This window comes from Rhineura floridana, chromosome 2 (genome assembly GCF_030035675.1).
Source record: "Rhineura floridana isolate rRhiFlo1 chromosome 2, rRhiFlo1.hap2, whole genome shotgun sequence".
In the NCBI taxonomy this organism is placed as follows: Eukaryota; Metazoa; Chordata; class Lepidosauria; order Squamata; family Rhineuridae; genus Rhineura; species Rhineura floridana.
The window spans coordinates 196,667,417-196,686,933 of NC_084481.1; the positions used below are offsets into that span (position 1 = coordinate 196,667,417).

At 42.3% G+C, this 19,517-nt stretch overlaps 1 protein-coding gene and 1 pseudogene across 6 annotated transcripts in view; both read left to right on the forward strand.

The window, feature by feature from the left end:
• The window catches only part of NRXN3 (neurexin 3), a 1,913,991-nt gene that overhangs the window by 1,845,463 nt on the left and 49,011 nt on the right, over positions 1 to 19,517 (forward strand). For 3 of the 6 annotated variants that reach the window (XM_061611876.1, XM_061611877.1, XM_061611879.1), the window contains one exon: positions 2,121 to 2,214. In XM_061611876.1, coding sequence (XP_061467860.1) covers positions 2,121 to 2,214 — 94 coding nt within the window. Of the gene's footprint in view, positions 1 to 1,163; positions 1,179 to 2,120; positions 2,215 to 19,517 lie in introns of all 6 variants that reach the window. The other 3 variants (XM_061611875.1, XM_061611874.1, XM_061611873.1) reach the window with 2 other exon arrangements.
• LOC133378598 (5S ribosomal RNA) lies at positions 15,837 to 15,945 on the forward strand (annotated as a pseudogene).

A 19,517-nucleotide genomic window follows, 5' to 3' on the forward strand; every position in this document is an offset into this window, starting at 1 on the left:
GGGTCTCTAATTGCACACCGTGCATAATTTGACAGATGTTTCTTGGAGCTTTTGCATTCTTGGTCAAACCAGGTGTTTCTTGAGCGCCACAAGGCCACAAATTGGCCACTCTGGGTCAACATTGGACTGAGAAGGGATACGATAGATTGATACGACTTCAAAACATCTAGTTCTGGGTCTAACGCGGCACCTCTGATAGAGAGAAGAGAATTGGTGGCAAGAAAATGACAGATAGAGGACTGCACGGAAGAGGACCAACGAATTCTCCGTTCTGTCAGTAAAACTCCTTCTAGACTCGTGTGGGCCACGGCAACGATGGGGTGCTGAAACTTTCGCGACATTGAGAGAGGGAAATGGTCACTATCCGGTCTATTTACCAGTTCAAAGTTTATAACTAGTGAATATAGGGCATTAGAGATAAAAATATAATCAATGACACTGGCACCCCTGCTGGTTAAATAAGTGTACGCCCCTTTGGATGTATCTAGAGGGGAGCCATGTAGGCATTCTAAATGGAACAGATGCAGAAGTTCAAGTAGTCTATTGCCTTGTTTGTTGGTTCTTAAATCAGAAGAAACCCTGTCACTCCAAACATTGTGAAGACTAGGGCCCTGGTTTGAGGAGACCCCAGGATCCAGCCCGGCGCCCCCCAATCTGGCTTTAAAGTCGCCACACAAAATCAGGGTGACTGTCTTTCAGCCCCCTGGCAGTTGTGCTGTGGGGTGCCGCAGGGTACCATCTTGTCCCCCATGCTGTTCAAAATCTATATGAAGCCCTTGGGAGCAGTCATCAGGAGATTTGGGGTGAGGTGTCAGCAGTATGCTGACGATACCCAGCTCTATTTCTCCATAACATCTGAATCAGGAGAGGCCGTGCAAGCCCTGGACCGCTGCCTGGACTCGGTGGTGGGCTGGATGAGGGCCAATAAACTGAGTCTGAATCCTAGCAAGACGGAGGCACTGTGGGTTGGTGGTTCCCGAGTTCGGATAATTGGTCACTTGCATGCTTTGGATGGGGTTGTACTCCCTCTGAAAGAGCAGGCCCATAGTCTGGGGGTGCTCCTGGATCCATCTTTGTCGCTAGAGGCCCAGGTGACCTCTGTGGCTAGGAGTGCCTTTTACCAGCTTCGGCTGATAAGACAGCTGCACCCGTTTCTGGACCAGGATAGCCTGACCACTGTTGTCCACACACTGGTAACCTCTAGGCTGGATTACTGTAATGCACTCTATGTGGGGCTGCCCTTGAGATTGGTCCGGAAGCTGCAGCGGGTGTAAATTGCAGCGGCGAGACTGCTCACTGGGGCAAGGCATCGCCAACATGTCACCCCGCTGCTGAAAGAACTGCACTGGCTGCCATTTGCTACCAGGCCAAGTTGAAGGTTCTAGTTTTGGTGTACAAAGCCCTATACAGCTCGGAACCAGGATACGTTCTGTACAATATAAGAAAAGGACCTTTAGTGTGGAGGCACCTACCCTGTGGAATTCCCTCCCCTTAAATATTAGGCAGGCGCCATCTCTGTTATATTTTCAGCGCCTTTTGAAGACTTTCCTCTTCCAACAAGCCTTTTAAGTGGAGACCTATCCCAGTCTGCATCTGTGTTAGAATTGCTTTTAATATGTCTTTTAATATGTTTTTAACCCCCCTTTTTTTAAAGATGTTTTTAAAGTTTTTTTAATATTTTTAACGTTTTGTTTTAATGTATTTTAATGTTTTTTTATGATGTTTTAAAGTGTTTTTAGTGTTTCTGCTTGCCGCCCTGGGCTCCTTATGGAAGGAAGGGCAGGCTATAAATAAAATAAAAAATAAATAAATAATTTTAAGAAGCTGGCAGGGTGTGCGTATGTGTGTGAAGGCAAGTAATGACAACAATTAAAAGGCATAAGAAGCCAGGTGCATGCCACAACAAAACACATGTGGCAAGGCAAAAGTGTGTGGGCAATAACTCTTTCTTCCTAGCTCAAAGCTTCCTGTTGGTAGTGCATTTCCTCTGTTGCTTTCATGCGCATAACAGTTATGCTTGATTATGTGCCTCTCTGCAGTTTTATCTACTTTGGGTATCATTCCCTTGATCTGATCGCCAGTTCTTTCTTTTTGTCTCCTTGTTCTTGTTCACATGTCAGACAACAGATGACCTCATTTCTTCAGACCATTCAGCAGAATGTTCTAATGATGATGAAGACCTCATTGAATGTGAGCAGAGTGTAGGTAAGCCAGGTCAGTCTTCTTTTTTGCTTGCTTTCTTATTTCATTTGCAATAAACAGTGCCTACATATATATATGTGTGTGTGTGAATGTATACATTTATATGTAAACTTATATATGTATATGTGATATATGTATATATTTGTAGAACTGTATATCCAGTATAAATGCATAAAGCCAAGCATCCAATCCCATGGAGTTGGCAGGAGCAAAACACAAATATGTCATCCTTTGGGGAAGCCATCTTGGAAGGAAACCAATCTGGAACCAGTGCCTGTTCAGTTTGTCAACAGCCATTATGCTACATATTTGTAGTCGTTTTTGAACAGGCCCTGGTGGGGAGAAAGAAAGTGACATGTATTGTTTATTCTGGTGTATCAAAAGTTTGGGCTACTAATTAAAAAAAACAAGGAAATCCCACGTGTAGCTATTATCACATCAGTTACTTAATTCTTCCTGATGGATGTGAAAATGTGCCACGAGAGTTCCATTTGTCCATGGGATTTTGAATGTGGTTAACACGGCAGTGGGCTTACTCTATTGACCCAAAGAATTTGAGGACTAGTCATTCTAAAACAAATATTAAGCTGTGCCATGTTACCTGCAGCAGTGATGCTTCAAAATGTATCCACTGAATGGTCAAAACTGACTGTGGCAATTTGAAACCGACTCGATTTCTCCCTTCGAGCCTAGATACATTTTGATGGTTTGATGGCTTTTCTTCTGTTGGGATAGATATGACAGTGTAACATCCAGCAGGCAACTGCAGTCGTATTTTATTTTTAACTGATTCTTCTAAGTATTTTATTTTATTTACTTTGAAGCTTGCCATGAGTTAAGCATTTATATAATAGAGAACAGAATTTCATCGAATTTTTGTGTACAAACTTGCATTTTATGAGAATCGATCCTTAAAAGCGAAACATTATTGTTGTTTTATTTTTATTTGTTTTGAGAAACGGGGGTGATTTTATTATTTTCAAGAGACTTTTAATTTTTTTTTCTAAAATCCAGACATCAAATGGATATGTTCATAGTGTCCTGAAGCGTTTCAGATAAATACAATAATAACAATAAAAGTCACCCATGGCTAGTGCTTTCACATTTCTCTTCCACCTCATATTCTGCTTGCATTTTGGGGGTAGGACTTGCTCTGGCAGTAATTAGAATCATTGTGGCTTTGCATGTACCTGGGAAGTTCCATGACAAAGTGAAAGCAACATGGCATTACGAATTGGAGAATATATTGAAAATATATTATATTGAATATATAAGAAAATGGTGCAGCGTGGCTATCTTCCGTCATATGTCCCTAAAGCCTTTAAACTAAAGGTTTTGGCCTGTTCAGCTACAGAGAGAAACATAAAACGTCTTGTATCAGTTTCTGCCTTATGACTGTAAATTCTTAAGTTCTTAAAATTCCTTCCTTGCTGGGAGTCTAGGTAATGAAACTTAGGAAACTCACTGATCTTAACAAAGGAGATAAATTAGAGTTGATAGATTTCACTGTGGTTCAGATCTGTGAGCTTCGCTTTTACATAGCTGCCATTCATTGCCACTTTGAGGTCACCTGGTGATGAAAATCGGCATACAAATATACTAAATAATTAATAATAATAAATAATAATTAATTGGCTGTATTTGCATGTACCGCTAAACCAAAGCATGGCTTAACATGAATGCACAAACATGCTGGCTCTTGAGGAGGAGATTACATCTGATTTGTTCCTCCCCAGGCATTTTAGCTCAGTGCAGTATGGAGGCTAAACCAATGTTTGGCTTAGCATGTTGTCCAAACCCAGACCTTTCCTCTCTAACCACAACTTGTAGTCAAGGTTTGTTCTTGGCTTCAGATCATGGTTAAGGAGGACAGACCTTCACCATGAACCTGGGTTCTGATTAAATGCTAAGCGAAACCTTGCCTCATCCTGTGCTGAGCTTAAAAGCTTCAGGAGCCAGCACACTCATGCAGTCCTAGTAAGCCATACTTTGGCTTACTGTGACATGTGACCCAGGCTGTTGTCATAGGGCAAGTGCAGAATTACTCCTGTTAACTATTTCATTCTCACCCACCCCTGACTGTTTTTTCCAAAGTTTCCTGATCCTCCTATTGTAGTCATTTTTATCATACTTATACAAACACATTGCATGGTCAGCAGGAGTGAAGGAGGCAGGATGGCCATTCAAAAGCACCAGATCCAGATTTTGTGTTCTTTTTTTAGGGGCTGAAGGCAGTTACCACCTTTAAAAAGGTAAAGGTGTCCCCGCACTTGTAGTGCGAGTCGTTTCCGACTCTTAGGGTGATGTCTTGTGACATTTACTAGGCAGACCGTATATATGGGGTGGGATTGCCAGTTCCGTCCCCAGCCTTTCTTTACTCCTCAGCATATGCCGGGTACTCATTTTACCGACCACGGATGGATGGAAGGCTGAGTGGACCTCGACCCCTTTTACCGGAGATTCGACTTCCTCCTTCCATTGGAATCGAACTCCGGCCGTGAGCAGAGCTTCGGCTGCGTTACTGCCACTTACCACTCTGTGCCACGGAGGGCTAAAATACCAGAGTTGGTATTCTAAAGAGCAGTTCGGAATCATTGATTGAAATTCCACTGCTAATCTTTTAGGACCTCATTAAACTACCCCCCTTTTTCTCTGATTGCCAAGGAATTTGCATTTAAAACAGAAGCTTTTCTTCCCTTTTATCAATTTGCTCTCTTATCCATCTCCTGCAGAGATGTTGTGAAGGCAATATCACAGCCACTTCCATGGTGATGAATTGCAATGGCACAGAACCTTGAGATGTGGCATCAGTGAATGAATCAGGCTGCTGCAAAAGTAAGAAGTGCCTGTTCATCCATAAAGATGCAGTTTGGAAACATAGGGGTCATGCCATAGAACTAAAGAACTGAAAGGAACATTAAATGAGACCAGGCTTATCGCCAATGTGCGTTTTGGTTTGCTCACCTACTCTCAAGTTGATGAAGTTTCTGTTTTCCCATTTCTCTCTCTTAAACCCTTTACATTTGTGAGCATTTTATTTATTTTTGTAGCTTTTTACTTTAGGACAAACGCATTTAGCTCCCTAAAGCCACCTCCTTCAGTTTCACAGCTGAGAGACAAAATACATGCTTTGTATTAACAAAACAACAAGGTTCAATCCCTGATATTTCTTCTTAAAGGATTTCAACTAAAAGGGCTTTGAGGTGTGTGTGTGGGGAGGACTTCTGATGGAGATCCTGGTAAGCTGCTGGTAGCCAGGGTAGACAGTATTACACTAGAGGAACCATTGGTCTGACTTAGTATAAGGTTGTTGTTTTTATGTGCCTTCAAGTCGATCACGACTTATGGCGACCCTGTGAATCAGCGTAGCTCCTTATATATTATATCATCTGTATTCTTCTCTTCTGAACTTTTTCAATCCTTCTAAAACATTGAAACATTATTGAAATGTGCTGGCAGCCACATGGATGCCACCACAAAGCTCTTACCCATGTAAGTGCTTTTTGTGGCTGGCACAACATTTATAAGGTTTTCAGTCCATTCATCCCTAGTATTACAGCAGGTTTAGGGAACCTTGGACCCTGTAGATGTTGCTGAACTACATCTCCCATCATGCCTAGCAAGCATGGCCAATGCCCAGAGATGATGGGAGGTGTAGTTCAACATCATCTGGCAGGCCAAATGTTCCCCACTCCTGATGTACAGCATTTGCACAACCACATGTACAAATGTATGTGTCAGTGCATGACCCAAGAGCTGGTTCATAGATGTAGAAAAAGCTTTGCCATGCCCAGGACCGGCACCAGGCATGACTGGGCCCTTGGGCACCAGCTTGCCCCGGGCGCATGGCTCCTTCCTGTTTCACCTACCTCTCTCTTGGTTGCCAGCAACCAAGATGGCAGTGGAGGCTTCTCTAAGGGGCTGATGTTGATGGCACGCATGTACGGTATGCTACGTGCACATGCTCACACATGCCTGCCATCAACCAAGATTGTGGTAGGAGCATCAGCCCCTTAAAAAAGCCTCCACCACCATCTTGGTTGATGGCAACCCTGCGTGCGCAGTGCACGCAGTCTCAGAAGACGGGAGAGAGAGGTAGGTGGAGCCTGAAAGCTCCCTCCCTGTGATCCGTGGCAGATCATGGCATAGGAGCGCTACTCCCCCACCCTAATGAAGGGCCCATCAGGGGACCCTGTGGGTCGTGGGGCCCTCAGCCAGGGCCTGACCTGGCTGCCCTTTGGCACCGGGCCTGGCCATGCCAATGGCTTACTCACATGAGCAGTGTGACATTATTGGAGTGGACTTTCTCTAGATTACAGCTCCTATAAAGTCTTTAGAAAAATTGCATCTCATGATTTTTCTAATTAAACAGGACTTGTGACCTAGTCCCCTTCTCTGGTGTGGCACTACTCATGCCCCATCACCCAAGAGATTTGTCTTCCATATGTTAGAATATTTGAACTAGCTCAAAGGGCTTCTTCAATGCTATGACAGTATAATGGAACACCAACAGAGGTAAGGCCTGTTACCCTGGTGATGACACAGCCACTGCAACACCATTCCTTCCCATATTGCCACGACCATGTTTGAAGCTCATGCAGGCCCATGCAAGAGAAGTCCCATGCTGCAGCTCTTCCCCACACCATCATCAACCTTTGGGCAATTGGAGAAACACTGAAAAGGGGAAGAACCATGGTGTGGGCTCCTCACACATCATTCTGGGCTTCTCTTTTTACCTAGTAGCATGGGAAGAAGCTGTATTGCTGTGGCTCCCTAACTCATCCTAAGTACCTTTCATCCACTAGCCTCCACATTGCCACAATTACTTTTCAGTCAACCCTAAGGGATCCTTTCATACGTTATATGTGCATGTGATTGCACTTTTCAGCAGCCTCCATGTGGCCACTCTCACCTTTGATCACCCCTAAGGGACAGCTTCACATGATCCAAGAAAATCTGTAGAGAGGAGGATGTTCATATGAGTTGTGCTCTTTTCATGCTCCATCAAAGAAACATAGCAAGCTACCATACAAGGTCAGGCTATTTGTCCATCTAGCCTAGTATTGTCTGCTCTGACTGGCAGCAGGTCTTTCACATCACCTACTTCCTGAGCCTTTTAAGTGGAGATGCCAGGGGTTGAACCTGGGAACTTCTGCAAGGAAAGTATGCACAGCAAGTGTTCTACCACTGAGCTGTGGACCCTCTTCTTCTGCTTTGAGATGTGTGAGTGCTATATGTGGAACAGCTCAATAGCATGGGAGATATTAGTTTCTCCATCAAATATTACATTAAAAGCCCCAAAAGAAGAAAACATGATTTGGCTGTAATCCTATACTTACTTATCTGGGAGTAAGTTCTAGTGAATACCATGGAACTTACATGTATAGACCTGCAGTGTTAGAACTGACCTAATATTCCCCTTACTGCTATAGAAGTTACAGCAGCATGCCTCCTTCCCACATGGCTGAGGGGAAAACAACAGGATGATCAGGGCCAGCACTAGGCATGACTGGGCCCTTGGGCACCAGCCTGCCCCATGCCCATGGGATCATACTGCCCAACACCCTCTACCAATGCAGGCAATGCAGGGCTTAGATAGGCCCACCCACCTCACCAACCTCCAACATCAGCACAGTACACGTGCATACTGCACATATTGCATGTGCAAGCCTGCCATCACCCATGATGGCGGTGGTGGCATCAACCCCTTCAGGAGGCCTCTGCCGCCATCTTGGGTGATGTTAGGCATGAGCGTGCCGCGTGCTAATGCACTGATGCGGCAACGCAGAAGGTAGGTGGGGCAGGCGGGTTTGTTGAAGAAGGCACTGCCTGTATGGGGGGTGTTGCCTGGGAGCTCCCTCTCGGTGATCCGTGGCAGTGTCAGGTTGCTGGATCCCTCAACCTGATGCTGGTGCAGATCAAGAAGCGGGAGCTCCACCCTCCCAGCCTAAGGAGCAGCCCTTCAGAGGCCCTTGTGGACCTCATGGGTCCTTGTCCAGGCCTGACCTGACCACCTACTGGTGCCGGGCCTAAGGATGATACACCAGCGTCAATGTTCCAGCCATCCCCACCTCCTTCTCTCCTAACAAATTTGCATTTAAAATAGAATGCTTCCTCCCTCCTTATCATTCTGCATCTCTTATCCATTGTCTCTGAATGTCTTAGGGGTGAGCTTGCAGGTACCTGGAGACAAGATAGCAGTTATTTCTTGAGGCTAAAACCAATGGATTAAAATGTAATCTGTACAGAAGTCCTGTGGTCCCATTCCATTTTGCTGTCTTCAAAAAATAAGCAGAAAATTTGCCAAATTGTGAAACTTCAATGTCTGAGGGAGGAAAAACTCCTGTGATGGCTGCTCAAGAGATTTTGGCACTCAGATCTGAGCTGGGTTTCAGAATGCATTTTATTTGGATCCAGATATCATTATACCATCCCTCTTAATATAAAAATGAAAAATGGCCCTACCTAGCTGTCTCTGTTTCATTGCTTGATCATGGATGGCTGAGGGCTGGCAACAATGTACAATCCTGGTGGACTTGTTACCTCTAGGTGTCTCCCAGCTAAGCCCTGTGTTATGTTTCTAAGATCAAAGCAGTTAAAATGAATGGGAGAGCCCTTTGCTGGGCTGAGTGTTATGTAAATGGAAGGACTTTTTCGTTTCCTCTCCATAAAGTGACTGCATAATCCTATGCATGTTTACCCAGTCTCACAGTGTTCAGTAGAGCTTATCTCCCAAGTAAGTCTGCATCAGAGTACAGCCTTGAACACAGAGGTGTTAATTGGCTGTGTTTCAATCTACCCAAGTGCACATGTGTGGAAGAACTATTGGCCTGATCCAAAATCTGTGAATTGTGTGATGTGCAAATGTTCCTGCATGTGCAGGCTCTCCCCATTCATATCAGTGCATGAAGGAATTCCTCATCATGTGTAGAATTGTTCCTTCTACCAGATGTGAAGTGATCTGAGAAGGGAACGGAAGCGCCATGTGCATATAGAGCTTCTGAATCCTCTTTGGGACTTTCTCAGATTAGCACTAATAAATGAAAAATTGTAGAAAACTGCAGCCTGGTATATTTATGGCATTCATCAAAACAATAAGATAGAAGCAAAATCTGGTATAACAGTAGACCTTAGCTGTGGTTTTTAAGCATTCTTTTTGCCCCTTGTGTTTACACAGCTCATGTACACTGACTTTAGTTTTATTATCCTGACAGAAACTCCTGTCTGCATTTTGTTCGTTTGTTACAGAACAAAAATGTCAGTATATTTTATTCTCCCAAGAAGTTTGATAAGGTGAAGCTGACACGCCACTGAATAAAGCCAGCAGGCTTTTCCTAACAATCTTCTGCACATAGCAATCCTCCATAGAAATGGGAAGGTCCAAAGGCTATTGCACTAAAACATGCCAAGCATAGTGAGTGCCAGCAAAATGTGTGAAATTAGAAGAATGTTAGGTAAATCTGTAAGCTTTACACATATTCACCCTTTTAGTATTTGCAGGCCACATGAAAGGGCTGTATTACAACAAACAGTGTTTGATGGAACCAGGCCTGGCCCGAGACGTTTTTCTACCTGAAGCAAAGGACAAGATGGTGCTGCCCACTATTCCATGTACAGAAGCTGACTGGACTGGCAGCTGAATCTTATTTCATGAAATAGTGTTCTCCACCACACCTGAGGGCTAGTTATGGGGGTGCAGGACAAGCCACAGTACATACAGCTCTGTACTCCAACAGAAAGGTACAGGCCCAGAGGCTCAGGAGGAACAACCAGGGGGCTGCCACTGCTACCTTCCAGATCTGACACCTGAAGTGCTCGCCTCACTCAAACTGATGATAGGGCCAGCTCTGGATGGAACTTCCTAGCTACATGCACTTTTTTTGTCTTTTGCCACAAAAAGAGAGCGAGCAAGCAAGTTTTACTGATTGTTCATGCAAATGCCTTATAGAGTCCCTTTTATTTTAATTTGTATGTTTTTAATGGTTTGATTTTAAAGTACTGACCCTTCTCCTTTTTAAGCGCCAAAAGCCTCTCTGAAGGATTTGATATCTATATGTACACTATATATGTGTGTGTGTGTGTACATATATATATATATATATCTATGTGTGTTATAGATTAATGTGAAACCAACTTTAGTAATAGCCCTCATCATCACACACATGTTTACACAGAAATTCATGCCCTCATCTAGTCCTGTCATCCGCTAATGTGGAGAGATGCATGATACTGTTATTTATTAGTGTACAAAGCATGTTAAGTTTTTTAGAGTTTTTTCTTTAATTTATTTTAAGTATTTTTAATGAGAATTTCATCCACAAGTTATCCTTGGGGAGGGTTGGGGCAGGGAGAAAAAAATTATACAGGTATATCTATCAATATCTCCATGCTTAACTCTGTGCATATATAGATATACTCATTGTATATATTTAAACATTTTCTGTCATTACACCTCATCTTGTGCCGCATGAATTTTTGGTGGTTGATATTTCCTTTTAAATGTATTATTATTATTATTATTATTATTATTATTATTATCATGGTCATGGTGGCACCATATTGCCATTTTTTTTAATTTGAAAGTCATTGCTGAACTTTTACATTTTATTTCTGGATTAATTCCAATGAAATAAGAATTCAGTCCACTTGAGAAAGATATGGATCTGCAGTCAAACAAAGGCAACAAAATCTTTTCTTGCCATCCTAAATATTCCAAATTTTCATACTGAAAAAGATTACCCAAGAAAGTTGTGTACAAAAGAATGAAGATTCTTGCTCCACCTTCCTTTATTTTATTCTGCCTTTTCCCCTTCTTTCTCCTGTGCTTCTGTGGAGTGTCTTCTTCTCTCCTTATTTCTTTGTAGACATATTTTTCTTTTTTTAAAGTAAGAAATGTAACAGGGGAAAAGTATCTCTAAAAACCTCTCCTTCAGACCCTCCCATCTCCCACATACAAACTGCTGATGGCATAAAAAGAATTTTATTGCAAGTGCAGAATATCTGTTGTACTGATTTTATTTCTTTTGGGGTCAGTGTAAGAGCATTTTTGTGACATGCAGTAGTTATTAGCTGACGTAACTAACCATTTATGGCCTCCATTGACTAATGCATGGCTATAGTGACACCATCTTGTTTCATCAGAGTGACGCATTCAGGCTAAGCCAGCAATATTATAGTGTACTTTTTGGGAGTGGGGAGAATATCTGTTTATTTTTAAAACTATTCAATTTGTTATATAGCCGACTTTCTTATTGGATAATTTCATCAAATACCATTGGCTACTTCTGCAGTCCCAATGTTTATTTTATATTATTTTATTTTATTTTATTATGTTTTTCTTGATTTGTTAAAAGTCTTTTTGCTTCCCTCATTTCCTCCCCAACTGCCCTGGGTAGCAATTTTATGTCTTGTCTGTGTCCATCTGTCATGTTACTGTGTCTTGGAATCCATTGTCCTAGTATTGTTGTGTGATTCTGTTCTCTGTTCATAAGATGTTCTAATTCCTCGCACTCTCTCACTTCCTCTCTCCTCCTGCCTCCTCTTTCCCTGTCAATCTTCCCTAGAGGAAATTCCACAAAGGGGCAAAAACATTGACGTTTGAATTGTATTTGGAACCTACAAATTATACAACATCCTTCCCCAACGTAGTGTTTTCCAGATATTTTCAACTGCAATTCCCATCATCCCTGACCATTGGCGATGTTGGCTTGGGCTGATGGGTGTTCTAGTCCAAAATATCTGGAGGGCACCAGGCTGCGAAGACTGATATAGAGAATTTTTACAGCTGGAAAATACTTGCAAATGTTTAAAAAAATAACTTTGGGTGGAATAAAATGCAGCTGTTCTGCTCATATAACAGCTTTTGATCAGCTTGACATCTCTATTAATGTGCAAGGAGGAGAAGTGGTTTTTTCTTATTCCTCCTTCCTGTGCCCTCCTCCCAAAATCTGTTCCAGAGTATTGGTGGACCTTCTAAAACATCATAGTAGGTGGTACAGGGGGCTGCAGATGGAAGGGGAAACTGGAGAAAAGTCACCTCTCCCCCCCCCCAAGACAGAGCACTGAATTCCACCCTATGAACTGTATTAACTACCTAGCAAAAAGACAACTTTTTAATAAGGAAAAGAGTCAAATAGCTTTGTTCAGCACCAACAATTTATAGCAAGAGCTCCTACACTTAGGCTGTATTGTTTCTATTTCAAACAAAATCCAACAAAACGCAAAATCTTTCTCTCTAGAAATGCTGCAAGCAGTGAGCTTGTATTTTAGTTGTAATCCACAGGATAACTGAGTGTACTACATTACAACCTCGTTTATTCAAATCATCTCTGGGGTATACAGTTTATTCCAGTAATCAGAAATTCAGAAAGACAGGAGCCAAGGCTGGCGGGAAGCATGACTGGGCCCTTGGGCACCAGCCTGCCCCAGGTGTGCTCTTGCCTGGTCCACCTACCTCTCTCCTGTCTTCACTGCTGCAGGGCTGCCATCAACCAAGATGGCGGCAGAGGCTTCCCTAAGGGGCTGATGCCCCTGCCGCCATCTTGGTTGATGGCAAGCATGTATGGTACGCTACATGCGCGCACATGCCTGCCATCAACCAAGATGGCAGTAGGGGCATAAACCCCTTAAAGAAGCCTACGCCGCCATCTTGGTTCATGGCAGCCCTGTGCGTGCAGCGTGCACATCAGCAAAGACAGGAGAGAGGTAGGTGGAGTGAGTGAACAGACGGGCAGCCTGGAAGCTCCCTCCATGCAATCCACAGCAGGAACCCTGCCGCAGATCGTGGAAGGGAAGCGCTACTCTCCTGCCCTAATGAGGGGCCCTTCAGGGCCCTCAGCCAGGGCCTGACCTGGCTGCCCTTTGGCACCAGCCCTGACAGGAGCTCTGTTTATATAAAGTGATTGCCATGTTGGTAAATGAAGGGCAATCTGTGAAATTCAGATAATCAAGAAATTTACACAATTGGTATTTCCTTTAGATAATGGAGACTTTACTTTTTAGTTTGTCTTTAAGGCAGAAAACAGTGGGAGGCTCCCAAGTTGGCTAGTCTGAATCATAGGTTGAATCCAACTAAATCATACTCAGAGTAGACCCATTTAAATCAACAGACTTAAATTAGTCACTGTTAGTTTAAATCCATTGATTTCTAAGGGTTTACTTAGAGTATGATGAACCTGGGTACAACTCTTACATGCAATCCTACACATTACTCAGGAGTAAGCCCCACTGAGTAGACATGTATAGCATTGCACTATTTGTCTTTTTTGTTAAATTGTAAAAAAGTAATAATAATCTGCTGCTTTAACAAGCTTTAATTGTATGTCTGTTATTTGATTATTTTGGTTTAAAAGTTTTATTGTGAACTTTGAGCAACAAAATAAATTGCAAAATATACAAAGTGAAATTCAAAAGATTTTTAGAACTGTATTTGTTAGGGATCTTGAGGTATTGGAGGGGTCTTGGTTAATATATTGTAAATAAATATGAAAATGAATTAGAGATTTCTCCAGGTTACAAAAAAATAGTCTTTCCTTTGTATAAAGTAGGTCTCATGTCAAGCCATTGAGGCTTGCTATTGTCTAATGCTGACTTCCCCAACCTGTGCCCTCCACATGTTTTGGACTCTCATGGGAGTTATAGTGCAAAACATCTGGAGGACACCAGGTTGGGAAAGGCTGGTCCAATGGATAAAAAGTTGGACAAACTTCCTTTCAGTGGTCAACCATGGAAGCACTGAGTGATCTAGCGTAGCTTTCGATAAGCCACTCTCCCTTAGCTTCATTACTCAGTGGGATTGTAGGAATAAGACTTTTATCAGCAGAGACATTTTAAATACAAACTAGATTTTAAATACAAAGTGGCTACAAGAACTTTATGGCCCACTTCAGAAGTAAAGCTAAACCATTCTTTCGCATTATGGGAATGAGGTTGCTGGAGTCTAGGGCTCATGGATTCCTCACTCCGTCTCTGGCACAGCCACATGGAGGATACTTCCTGGTTCAAACTAACTGCTGCTTGTTGTTATACCTAAACCAGAAACTGCTGATAATTTAAACTATAGTTTATGGAAAGAAACCAGGATCAGAAACCAAGTTCTCATCTTGGTTGTTTCAATTAACCATCAGTTATAGAATATATTTTAAACTAATCTGCTGAATTTACACATAACAAACTGTGGTTATTAATTTCACCAGGGGAGCAGAAGCTTCCACCCACACCAGAAGAGGAGAGGGAAAAGAGAACACTCCTGCCTAAGGCTCAGATAGGTTCATTTCTGTAAACCTAAAGCAGGGGTGGAAAAGCTTTTTTTTTTTTTGGCCTAAGGGCAGCCTTCTGAGGGCCAGTGTCCGGTGGGGTCACAGGCAAAAGCAGGTAGAGCAATGGATGTGACTTTTTCATTTGTTCAAGCAGATGTTCCAGCGATGCAAAAAAACACAAAGGGGCTGCAGAGCAGAGCCAGTGACGAATGGATTCTGGGGAAGATTAGGGAGAGTCCTGGGGGTAAGATGGAAAAGCTTTTGGGGCCACATTTTGTCTGAGCAAGGCTTATAAACCAGTATTAGGGTCCAGTATCTTTCATCCAAAGGCTTACTTCGAAGTGTAGTGTATTAATGCTGCCTAAAAGTCTTCACTGAGATTTTCTGCATTTTCCTTTCGAAGAAAAGTCCCAGGAGAAACAAAAAAAGAAACGAGTGTGCTATTTTAACCTTTTTAAGGACCCTGTGTCATAATTTACCAGTGCACAATTTTACCTAGTTGTGGCCATTTTACACTTTGAAAAAAAAAGAAGTCGTCAAAATATGATAAGCTTTACGTAAAATTTGCATATTATAAGTATAGCAATAAATGAAGATATGGGGTGGTAGTCAGTGCTAGACCAGTTCAGAGTAGGCCCATTAGAATTAATATACATGACTAATGGGTGCATTAATTTCATTATTCTCTTAGTAGGACTCAGATGAATACAAGCCATGATTACTATTATTTAAAGAGAATTGCATAGTGGGGAAGACTGTGACTACCTGACCTATGTGCTCAGTTTGTTGCCTGGGTGCTAACGGCTGATGGGTGACTTGAAGGTCCTGGCTGCTCCTTCTTGTGGTTATTTATCTATAAACTAGACTTGGACTGGACAGCCCTTCAAACACAAGATCCCTTCAAACAGAGAACTGGGACATAGGCCACCCTAGTTTCATGAGCAGTAAAACATAAGAGAGTAACATTTTGGAGTGCAATAGTGCACGGTGGACTTGAGAGCTGAACTGAGGGGATTTTCATCTAGGAGAGCTAAGAGGCATCTTATTGTTACCAATGTCTGAGCCTGAGGACTTGATAAGAGTAAAACTTGGAGCTGAGCTGTTTACTGCATACATGTAACAGTTAAACCTCATCCTTCTGAGACAGCAAACAAAAATGAGAAGGAATTATCATCCTCATCATCGTTGTTGCAATTATTTTAATTGAAAGCAAGTTATTAATAATAATAACTTCTGTGAGGTTTTTTTATTCTGTATACTAATAAGACTTATTCTTCAAGTGCCTCTCCTTATCTAGCGATGCACAAGCTACAACACATGGAGAAACTCCCCTATGAGGAAAGATTGCAGCATTTGTGGCATTTTAGTTTAGAGAAAGCCTATGGCCATACTACCCTGAACACATTGGATCTTGGAAGCTAAGCAGGGTCAGGCCTGGCTACTACTTGGATGGGAGACTGTGTGGGAATACCGGGTGCCATAGGCTTAGAAGAAGGCAATGGTAAACCACCTCTGAATATCTCTTACCCTGAAAATCCTATGAATATATCCGAAAAAGATTCATAGGGTTGCCATAAGTCGTAATCGATTTGAAGGCATATAACAACAACAACAAAGTTTAGAGAAAAGGCGAGAAAGAGGTGACATGACAGAAGTGTATAAAATTATGCATGGCATAGAGAAAATGGATAGAGAAAAGTTTTTTCTCCTCTCAGAACACCAGAACTTGTGGACATCCAATGAAGCTGAACAGCAGAAGATTCAAGACAGACAAAAGAAAGTACCTAGTTAAGCTATGGAATTCACTCCCATAAGAGGCAATTATGGCCACTAAGTGGGATGGCTTTAAAAGAGGGTTAGACAAATTCATAGATGATAAGGCTTGCAATTAGCTACTAGCCATGATGGGCTATTCTTTGCCTCCACACTTGGAGGCAGTATGCTTCTGAATACCAGTTGCAGGAAACTGCAGGAGGAGAGATTGCTCTTGCATTCAAGTCCTGCTAGTGGGCTGTCCACAGACATCTGGCTGGCCACTGTGAGAACAGCATGCTGGACCATTGGCCTGATTCAGCAGGCTTTTCTTATGTTCTTAAGGAAGTATCAGCAGGCTTGGGGAGACCGTAATATTTGTAGAAGTACCAACAACAAAACTTTAGAGGAAAAAACCATACAAGGAGACAGGCTCTAAAAATAGCCCAATGAGGAATGAGTGGGGACAGAATGCAGAGTGACTCTTGGGAGACAGAGACAAGTGTGTGTGTGTGTGTGTGTGTGTACGCGGCTAGCTAGCTGACTGGCAGGAATCCTGAGCAGGAATACACCACATTACAAAGTTTTGTTGCAGGTCCTACTTGTATTAGTATAATACTGATAGCAACAATCATAATTATTTTTATTATACAGCCACTACATATACTATAGCCAGTGGGGATTTTTCACATTCTGCAATCTTAAATTGAAAATACCCCCCATGCCATTCTGATGCTTCCCATAAGCTCATTTCAAAACAAAACCTTCCAAAATGTATCATCCTGAACTGAGAAATGTTTGCTTAACAACCCTGTAAATTTTCATGGTGATACACAAAACAGTCAGAGAGAATAGACAGTTCAAAGTGTAAAAAGAGGGGAAAAACCCAGAGCCCTTTTGGACTTGTTTCTCTGAGAGTTCTCATAATCTGTTGAAATTCATTAAAAATCAGCTATGTTCACAGATTACCTGTAATCCTAATACTGACCTTTCTCCATACTCTGACCTTCATCTTCTGCAGTTTAAAAGTTAAAAAAATGCCTGGCTGATTTTTAATTAATTTAATAAATTTTGGCTGGGACCCTATGATAAGCCCGGGCATGTTCAGTAAGAACCAACTGTCAGTGTTCTAAAAGCCAGACTCACAGCTGCTGGGCTTGGCTAATCAGGGGGCCACACCCACACCAGACTTTGATTTCACATGAGACAGTCATGGCTTCCCTTAGAGAATCCTGGGAAGTGTAGTTTGTGAAGGGTGTTGAGAGGAGACTCCTGTTCCACTGAGAGAGCTGTGAAGAGATTGAAGGCTGCGAGGGGAACAGGGCATCTCCTAGCAACATTCAGCACCCTTCACTAACTACACTTCCCAGGATTCTTTGAGAGAAGTCATGACTGTCCAAAGTGAAATAAAGGCCTGGTGTGGATGTGGCCAGGGGCAACTTTGGTTTAAATGTGGGTGGTAGGCTACATGTGCCTGTTGTAGAATAAAAAGGTAGGGGAAAGGCTGAAAAACAATGATACTGTTCACAATGTTTTCATTTTGGAAAGGAAAGGAACATCCCCTCTGCCCAATGCTCACCCACCCAATCTCCTCTCCTCTCCTCCCTGCCCCTCCCCCAGGTCATTGTTCGACTACGACCTGGGATACCAGGATTCGAATCCCCTCACAGCCATGAAGCACACTGGGTGACCTTGGGCCAGTCACTGCCTCTCAGCCTCAGAGGAAGGCAATGGTAAAACCACCTCTGAATACCGTTTACCATGAAAACCCTATTCATAGGGTCAACATAAGTTGGGATTGACTTGAAGGCATTCCATTTCCATTTTCAAACATCACAGAAATAAATCCCATTGAACTAAAAAAGTATGCAAATGATCAAACCCACCCTCCCTCCTGTCCCCTCCCTCTCCCTTCGTTTGTCCCTCCCTACCCATATCATCCCCTTCCAATTCCCTCCTTCCCCTTCCCCCTCCTCCCCCTCCCCTTCCTCCTCCCCATGGTCAGTTTTACCTATCTTAAGCATGATTGCACGGAAGTAAATGCCATTGAACTCTATAAGCATGCAAATGATCAAACCTGCCCTCCCCTCCCCCTTCCTTTGTCCCCTTCCAATACGCTCGTTCCCCTTCCCCCTTCTTCTCCCCCATGCTCAGTTTTTCCTATCCTAACCATGATTGCATAGGAGTAAATCCCATTGAACTCAATAAGCATGCAAATGATCAATCCATTCTCAGCAAACTTGGACAGATCCCATTTCTTACCTGCAGGATTAAAATGCAGGGAAATTCACTAATAGGCAAAAAACCTTGCGGTTTAAGAACATACCTATAGCCAACATATATTTCTATCAAACTTTAAAAAGCAGGGAAATTGTGCAGCTATAGTGAATGCACCAGGGTAGCAGGAGACCTCCTCTCTGAGATATTGGACTGCCCTACAAATTTGTCAAAATGCAAATACCATTTTGGTTGGTCTTTCACAGTCCAATCCACTTGCTGTGTAGCTTGGAAGAATTTGGTAACGTGCCTCTGAGCATATGGTGAGTGGTGGCAACACCTGTAACCAGCCCAAATAATAGAAAGAAGACATGTGCTGTGCTGATCTTGTTTTAGCAGGAAGGAAGCAACATTATTAAGACAGTTGATATAGTTCAGATGGTCACTTTAAATATGTCTGATTTACTTTGCAATTTTAGTGAAATTTCCTATAGGAAGTCATTTTCTTTTGATTCTGGATCTGTGAAGATGTGCAATACAGCAACACTTTGCAAAATTTACACTAAAAAACCTCCAAACATAATTGTGGAATTATTTATTTATTTATTACATTTGTATACTGCCCCATAGCCGAAGGTCTCTGGGCAGTCTACAACAAATAATGGCACTGACCTCTGCATAATAGTCTCCAGTGGACCTCAGGAGTGTCTCAATTTGCATAAGATGAAACAATAGAAGGTGAAATATATTCTAGCAAAATTCTAGGTGTGCTCTATGTTTTTAATTGACCGTGCCCACCTTGACTTAAATAAAGTAGTTTAAACATAGCAAGCTGAAAACATGCATCCTCTTTTTTCCAACAGCTAGAGTCACTGCTGAAGTAGCAACATATTGTAATCAGTCTGATTTTACACCAAACTGCAGTTTCAGATTCAAATAATAATAATAATAAATTTTATTTTTGAGTCGCCTATCTGGCTGAATGCACCTGAAACAGAAATAGAACATAACCTCCAATTTGAAACACAAAAGGCTGTCTTCACCATCATATGACACTGACCAATAAAAAGGCTTTGAAATTAATAAAAA